At 45.0% G+C, this 8,895-nt stretch overlaps 1 protein-coding gene across 1 annotated transcript; it reads left to right on the forward strand.

The window, feature by feature from the left end:
* Positions 1-299: 299 nt before the first annotated feature.
* Positions 300-2,522, forward strand: HILPDA (hypoxia inducible lipid droplet associated). The gene is given in 3 exon segments (XM_019924357.3): positions 300-507; positions 1,583-1,807; positions 1,810-2,522. Coding segments are annotated over 2 exon segments (189 nt in total). The 5' UTR covers positions 300-507; positions 1,583-1,650; the 3' UTR covers positions 1,842-2,522.
* Positions 2,523-8,895: the final 6,373 nt, after the last annotated feature.

Below are 8,895 nucleotides of genomic sequence, written 5' to 3' on the forward strand. Positions count from 1 at the left end.
GCCGCCCGGACTTCATCCCATGCAATATGCGGGCCCTTGGATTGGGGCGTCTCAGGTGTATTTTCCACCGACTTGGTATGAGGGAAAAATGAGCTTTCTGATTCCTTCAAAAGTTTCCTGCAGCACGAAAAGGCAGTCGAGGTTAACTCACACGCCTTGTCCCATTGCCCACCTCAATGACTCAGAGCCGCAGGACGTACGTTTCTCGAAACAGCCCAGCCCACAAGCGCAAAGAACCGCCCCGGACCCCAGACCGCCCTCGCCGTGGGGCGGGGCGACGGTCTTGCGTGAGTCAGGGCTCCAGTGCGCGTGCGCGGGCTTTGGGCCGCACCGCGGCTATAAGTGCGTGGTGTGCATCCTGTTCCGCGCTTTGCTGCGGGCTGAGCTTTTGTCTTCGGAGAGGCTTTTGGGTTGTCATCTTGCGCTGCTGGTTGGCCGACTTTCCTTCCGACTCCGCACTACCAGATATTACAGCGAGCGGGCCACTCACGGCCCTTCCTCCTGGAGGTGAGCGGCCCTGTGGGCTTCCCGGCTGCCCGCCCCCATCCCCTAGGCTGCTTGCGCCGCGCGCCTGCTGGCAATCCCCGCCTGGGACTACGCTGCCGGGAGCGTCCCCCATCGCTTCGCCGCCACCCAGGGCCCCACTCAGCCGCCCAGCCCTGCTTTCTTGCTAGCGTTGGGTTAGGCCCCCATGCCGTGCCCTCCCCAGAGCACCCTTAGCATCTCCTCACTGTCACAGCCCTTGGCGGGTTGTTGTAGTAACTGCCTGTTTTCTTGCCTGTCGCCCCTGGACTGTAAGGCGCGTGAGGGCCGGGTTCGTGTCTGCAGGGCCTCCTCCGGTGGCCTTAGTACCTTCCAAGGTGCCTCACACGTTGTGAGTATTCAAGGTGTACTTGTTAAGTAGGTGAACTTGATAGATCTGACTCCCTTAGAATTATTCTGACTTTCAAAAAGTTTATGGTTGGGCTTCCCTGGTGGCGCAGTGGTTGAGAGTCTGCCTGCTGATGCAGGGGACACGGGTTCGTGCCCCGGTCCGGGAGGATCCCACATAATGCCGAGCGGCTGGGCCCGTGAGCCATGGCCGCTGAGCCTGCGCGTCCGGAGCCTGTGCTCCGCAACGGGAGAAGCCACAACAGTGAGAGGCCCGCTACCGCAAAAAAAAAAAAAAAAAGTTTATGGTTAACTCGAACCTGACTGAGGTGTGAGGGAGACTTCAAGGCAGGTTGCTTTTGCTTTCTCAAGGGCATCTTCTTATATTCCCACCTCCGCCCACCCTCACCAAAACCTTGCTTCAGTAAGGTTTCTGGTCCGTGGACTGTGAAACAGGGATTGTGCATACCCGACAGGAAAAGTAAAAGTTTTTTACTTTAAGGGAAGTAAAAGTCTTAAGGAATGCCCTTGAATTAGTCCAAGAGGCTAGACTAGTTCCCCAGCCATGGAGTTTACGGTGTAAATATACTTGGAGATTCTGCTGTGGTCCTTGTCCCCCTGGCTGGCTGAGCTTCCTGCTTCGCTCCAGGGTCAAGGTCAGAGGCACGCATATCCCAAAAGGCTGGAGATTAACCTCGCTCTCTTTCCTCAGGATCCAGAGGCCTTCCAGAAGCAGAAGGCAGCTCTACTGCTCTACAGAGGAGTGGGATCCTTTGAGCCATGAAGCATATGTTGAACCTCTATCTCCTAGGTGTGGTGCTGACCCTGCTCTCCATCTTCGTTAGACTGATGGAGTCCCTGGGGGTCTTACTGGAGAGCCCATCTCCTGGGAGCTCCTGGACCACCAGAGGTCAACTAGCCAACACAGAGTCCCCAACAGCCTTCCAGACCATCCATCCAGAGGGGTGTGATAAGACCTCCCTCCACCAGCTGTAACCTTGGAACACTGGCCTAAATACGTCCAGCTGTACCAGTTCCTGGGTAGGCAAGCTCAGCATCAGTGCTATCAGGGAACTAACTCTTACCAGGCCCTTGAAGGGCCTCTCCACCTGCATACTCGTTGCTCTGGATAAAGCCTATTTAATACACAGATGTGAGTGGGTCGCCTGTGGCTGTGGAATGGAGTCATCTCACTCTTCTCCCCAGTCCGCCATATGCTTTGCTGTCCTTGGCAGCATGGCTCTGTCTTCTCTTCGATGGGGACTTGTGCTGCAACTTCAGCTGTTGGGAGATCGTGTTATTTTCAACCCTACTTTCTAAGCATCTGCTAAGAGTTCCTTTGGGCTTGGGTGTCTTATGGTCAGTTTATTTGGTGTTCAGTTTCTCTTCCATGAGAGCTCCCCTCTGTGCAGATAACAGTTGAAGAGGTGTGTGGGTTGGCTATAGGAAGGGGGAAGGTGGAGTATTCTATGTCCCGTTCTCATTGTTTTACATTTTTAAGTCATTCCTCCAACATAGCGTGTACGTATGTGTGTATTGGTCTGAAGAGGGCAGTGGGATGACAGCGCCTGCTCAGGACGTGGGCATTTTGGCCACCGTGTGGCATAAATAAATTTTTCTAATGAAATAAAGTTGAATGTATATTTCTACAATTTGTCTTGTTGACTTCTGCCCTTGAAATTAGTGGTAGGGAAGGGTCTTAATTCGCAGATCTGAGGTTTCACATCTTAAAACTTTGGAGCAGGAAAGTACATAAAACGCTTTGTTTAAAATATAAAGTAGGGATTTCCCTGGTTGTCCAGTGGTTAAGGCTCTGTGCTCCCAGTGCAGGGATCGTGGGTTCGATCCCTGGTCGGGGAACTAAGGTCCCACATGCCTGATGGTGTGGCCAAAAAAACCAAAAAACCAAATCAAACCAAAAAAATACAAGGTAAATAAACCTCTGAACTTGGAGGCCGGCGTGCTTGGCTCTGCCCTGTATTAACCAGTTTTCTGAGCCTAGGCCAAGGCCATTATAGTTCTCTCTTGACTCTGTCCATATCTAAAGAAAAAGAAAAATGATCATTTCTTCCAGCCCTCACCTTCAGTCTCTGGAGAAAAGAAGACTACCAGTCCAGCAGGCCATGGCTTTTTTGTCTACGTTCTTATCCACCAGACTGACTACTCAGTTCCGATTGTTCTCTAGGTCAGCTGGTAAAATGTGTGGACCTCACAGATGATTGTTGCTGCTCTCCCAGACCTAGCAACTTGGCCTTTCCATAAAAATAGAGGTCTTTTTTTTTTTTCCTTCAATTCACCCCTCCTCCATCCCCACCCCATGTTGAAGCACATTCCCTCCTCTGCCTGTGGTAATTTACACACTCGTGTTGGTGTACACATCATTTTGTTTACGGTGAGTTTGATTTACTTTTGCCAAAGGGTAAGAATGGTGCATGGTGTCCTCTGCTAAGTCAGTTTTACTTCCTGAGTGTTCTTAAGCTTAAGTGCCACTACCCTAGAAACCAGTGGTTTGGGCATCATTTATTGCACTATGGTAGTCATTAGAGCTGTTTACAAATATTTCCAGCTTCCCACATTCTGGGCACATGATAAGATTGTACTCCCTGGTCTTTTGTGGTTGGCTGGGCTTATGTGCCTTGTGTTGTAACAGAGTACTCTCAAAAATATAGTTGGCTTTTTATCTCTGATTTCAGGCAGTGTCATGTGACAGTAGCTGCCCTTTTCTAGACATATTTCTTAAATTTGATGTCTTTTCTCATTCTCGTGCCTCCCCAATTACTTTGGGGCATTTTGATCTTTTCAGTTGGAGAGCTGCACCTGAAGTCTCTTCCCCAAGCAGTTTAGCTTAATTGAAATGGTTTACTGGGTGCCACAGCCTTAATGAGGTCTTGGCTCTAAAACAATTTAAACTGCTCAGAGGTTTTAAAAAAGATATGATGGCCATACCGTTGTTTTGATCTTTCTTATGAGTAGGGTAAGCAACTGTCCCTGTGCCTGGCAGGGTTGCAGTACTTTCAGTGTTAAAACTCGGACAGTTCTGGGCAAACGCGGACGGTTGGTCACCCTCCCTACAAAGCTGAGTTTGAATTGTCACTAGAGTTTGAATTGTCATAGGAGGGACTTTTGTCACTCCAAACATTTCTTCATTTTATCTATTCCCACTTAGGGTTGAGAAGCAGTTGCTTCTGTGAACCAGTATGATTTCCGTAGTCTCTCTGGATCCCTATGGCTACTTGTAAGCTGGCCAGTTCTCTTCTGAACTCATCCTGCAGTGCTTTGTCAATGCAACCGATTGTATACAATTCCTGCTGCTAAAATTCTGTTATCTGATGCTTTCTCCTAGTTTATTAGGTAGATTATTAAAGTATGACTTCTAAGTTACTGCAGGCAACAGTTTTACCAAATACTTTGCTACTATATGACATGGGTTGCCATCCTTCCAGCCTCCAATAAGATTTCTCTGCTGCCCTCCACATGTTATTGTCATACATATTAGGGTTTTTGTTTTTGTTTTTTTTGTAGTATGCAACACCCCCCTCTAGATTCCAATCTCCGCATCAGTCAGGACAAATTAGGTTATGCTGCAACAACAACCCTGAAATCTTCGCAGCTTCAAACAGAACAATTGCCTAAGGATGCCCTACCTGGGGGCTAGTCAAGAAATATTCCCTTCCCTCAGGGTAAGGGGCTTTCATCACATCTGCAGAGTGGAACATCACAATCGCTAGGCTGCTGTGTCTCCCACTTGTCCCCTCTCTCCTTACTGCATTTATCCTGTCCCTGTTCCACCAATGTACATTAGATGTGTAGCACATGGCTTGCCTTTTTAGTTTATAGTTTTCTAGCTCACGCCACATCTGAAACTGGTATAGGAACTACTGTGCATCACTCAGATTCTTTAATTTGAACTTGACGTTGTGACTATAGGGAACTCTTGGGTTGTTTCCTTTGGTGGGGGGGAACATATAGTGAATATATTCCACCTGCCGAGGAATAGTGAGCTGGGAGATAATACTGACTAGCAGGGTCATTAGTAGTCCTCATTAATGTTCCCCCAATATTTCTGCCCTTGTCTTCCAAGCACATGATAGAATCGTACTTCCTGACATCCTTGTGGTTGGATGGGGCCATGTAATTAGTTCCAGCCAATGAGCTGTGAGTAGAAGTGACTTGTGTCATTTCTAGGTTGGAGCGTTTAAGCACAGGTTCTAAAACCTCCAAAGCCCTCTTTTTCCTTCTGCCACAGTGACCAGCAATGCTCCAAATGGAACTGTTCATTAGTGTAGGTCCTGGAGTGAGGATGCCACGGAGTAGAGCTCTCAACTGGTTCCTGATGACCATGTAGTGTACATGAGAAAAAAACCTTTGTTGTCTTAAGCTACTGTGACGTAGGGTTTTTTGCTAACTTTGCCTATCCTGACTGATACATTGCTTACAGCCCCTACTGGGTGCCAGGCATTGACTAAGATCTCATCACTACCTACCTCAGATAACATACACAAGATGAAAGGGGGGATGCATATAAACAAATAATATTTCATGGTTTTATTATAGAATAATGTGTATAGGACAGTGGCTATGTAAAGTTATTTACGGCAGGAGATGGATGTTAAGGAAAAGCTTCTTAGAGGATCTGAATTTTATTTTATTTAATTTTTAATCTTTTTATTTTGGCCAAACCATGTGGCTTGCAGGATTTTAATTCCCTGACCAGGGACTGAATCTGGCCCACGGCAGTGAAAGCGCTGAGTCCCAGCCACTGGACTGCCAGGGAATTCCCAGAGGATCTGAATTTTTAAAAATGAATCGGCTATCAAGTTAGGAAAAAGATTCCCAGTAGAGCAAACAGTGTGAGGAAGGGCATGGAGATGAAACTAAGCACAACATATTTAGAAAACTGCATGTATTTAAATATTTTAAAATATATATTAATTATTAGCTTGAAACCTTAACTCTAGTGCTATCTCGTGGAATGGAAGGAAAGGAAGGAAATACTTCAAGTGTATGCTGTGTGATGCTTTCTGGGTTTGAAGGGCTGCACTGCTAAAGCTTAAGGTAGGTATCAGAAGATTAAGGACTGGAAGATATGATCTAGTTTAGCACTGTCCAGTAAAGATATAACGCAAGCCACATATATTATTTAAAATTGTCTAGTGGTCGTCACATTGAAAAGAAAAATAGGAAAAGGTATTTTAAACAAATTTTAGTTAACTCAATATATTAAAAATATTTCAATATGTAATCAACATAAAAAGTTATTAATGAGATGTCTTACATTCTTTTATTTTTGTACTAAGTGTGTATTTGTACTGGTGAGTATTTTATACTTACAACACTTCTGCATTTCAATTAGCCACATTTCAAGTGCTCAGTAATCACATGTGGCTAGTGGCTAGTGTATTGGACGGCGTCTTTTCATTTTACTACAGAGGAAACAGAAGGAAACTAAATGACTTAGACAATATCACTGAATTAATTGGTGGTCCATATTTCCAGTATGCAGCTCTTTTGTCTACAGCACGATTTTTTTTTCTTTTTCAAGGATTCCTCAAAATTCAGTACAGCAAAATAGGTCAACAGTGAGCTTTTTCACCCCTGAGGTAATTCTTATGTGGGCACGTGTGAGATTTTGTTTCTAAGCAAACTTCCTGTAACAAAATTAAAATTATAAAATGGCTATAACTTACAATATTTATTTTACATGCTGCTTTGCTCATAGAATATCAGTAATGCCAACAAACTTGATTTGCTTTACAGTGCAAACATGCCAACTTAACTCATAATTCATCACTTGAGTGCTGTCTTTATTACTGTTTCTTTATTTTTTTATTACCCTTTTCTCCTAGACCTTGTCCGTACACATCAGTCATATCTATACTGTAAAAGTATGAGGTCAATTTGGACTCCTTTTCCCCTTTTGCTTAATATGAAATGCAGAATTAAATAATTGATAAAAGCAGGTAGTTTTATGTAATCTGAGGAATTCCAAATTGGAGAACATTATATTCATAAGACTTATTAGAATTAGAATATTTATGTAAGAAGGGGTAGGAAAAGTTAAATGCACTATATTGGCATAAATATGTAGAAACATTGTCTAAAAGGATAAACGAGAGATGACAGCAATGGCTTCATTTTGGGAGAAAGATGGGAACTGAGCCAATGACAGGGGTGGGAAGGAGACTTTTTGTCTCCCTTTTGATACTTTTTGATGTTTGTATTGTGAATGTGTTACTTGTTCAAAATTTTATTTTTAAAAATGCCTATAATCAATCTTTTCCTTTTATAATGTCTATTTTAAAAAGCCTTCTGGACTTTTTTAAAATAAATTTATTTATTCCTTTTATTTTTGGCTGCGTTGGGTCTTCGTTGCTGCACGTGGGCTTTCTCTAGTTGCAGTGAGCGGGGGCTACTCTTCGTTGTGGTGCACGTGCTTCTCACTGCAGTGACTTCTCTTGTTGCGGAGCACAGGCTCTAGGCGCGTGGGCTTCAGTAGTTGTGGCACGCGGGCTCAGTAGTTGTGGCTTGTGGGCTCTAGAACGCAGGCTCAGTAGTCGTGGCACACGGGCTTAGTTGCTCTGCGGCATGTGGGATCTTCCCGGATGAGGGATCGAACCCCTGACCCCTGCATTGGCAGGCGGATTCTTAAGCACTGCGCCACCAGGGAAGTCCCGGCCTTCTGGAATTTCGATTGGGATTTTATTGAATCTACAGATCAATTTGGGGTGAATTGTCATCTTAATATTGAATCTTCCGGTTCATGAACATGATATATCTCTCCTTCTGTGGTGTTGATAAGGAATTTTGTGTCTATGTTCACAAGTAATGCTGGTCTGAGGTCTGTTGCTTTCTTTTCTTGCATTGTCTTTATCTGGTTTTGGTAATGCTGGATTCATAAAACAAGTTGAGAACTATTTCCTACTCTGTTTCCTGAGTTTGTATTACATTGACATTATTCCTTAAATGTTTGATAGGCTCCTCCAGTGAAGCTCTGTGGGCCTAGAGTTTTATTTGTGGTGCGATAACAAATTCAGTATCTTTGATGGATGCATATATTTGATTTTTCCTAAATCAGTTTTTTAAAAGTCAGTCAAAGGGGCTTCCCTGGTGGCGCAGTGGTTAAGAATCCACCCTGCCAATGCAGGAGACACGGGTTCGAGCCCTGGTCCGGGAAGATCCCACATGCCACGGAGCAACTAAGCCCGTGCTCCACAACTACTGAGCCTGCGCTCCACAGCCCATGAATCACAGCTACTGAGCCCACGCACCACATCTACTGAAGCCCACGCACTCTGGAGCCCATGCTCCGCAACAAGAGAAGCCACCACAATGAGAAGCCTGTGCACTGCAATGAAGAGTAGCCCCTGCTAGCCGCAACTAGAGAAAGCCTGCGTGCAGCAACAAAGACCCAACACAGCCAAAAAATAATAAATAAAAATAAATTTAAAAAATATAATAAATAAATAAAAGTCAAAGTTTTTTCTAAGTCAGTTTTAGTAATTTCTATGTGATGCCATTTGTATAGCATATCTAAGTTGCCAGATTTTTTTTTTTTTTTGCGGTACACGGGCCTTTCACTGTTGTGGCCTCTCCCGTTGCGGAGCGCAGGCTCAGCAGCCATGGCTCACGGGCCCAGCCGCTCCGCTGCATGTGGGATCTTCCCGGACCGGGTCACGAACCCGTGACCCCTGCATCGGCAGGCGGACTCTCAACCACTGCGCCACCAGGGAAGCCCTATATTATTAAATTTTTAACAATGGCTGTGTTTAACAACTGGCTCGTTAAAATTCCTGAAGATTTAACAGTTGGTTCTCATGGTCTTTTTTGTGATGCTCCAGCATACACTGTATCACACTTCCTCATTTGCTCACAGTTTCCAAATAAATAAACCTCTTTGGTTTGTTAATAGCCTGGTGTTAAAAAAAAAAGAAAAAAAACAAAAAAGAAAATTATCCCATGAGATGGGGGAGGGAAGATTGGGCTGAACTGCGGGCCCCATCCTGAGCTCTCCTGGCCCAGTGAGGG

Source organism: Tursiops truncatus, chromosome 9 (assembly GCF_011762595.2).
Source record: "Tursiops truncatus isolate mTurTru1 chromosome 9, mTurTru1.mat.Y, whole genome shotgun sequence".
In the NCBI taxonomy this organism is placed as follows: Eukaryota; Metazoa; Chordata; class Mammalia; order Artiodactyla; family Delphinidae; genus Tursiops; species Tursiops truncatus.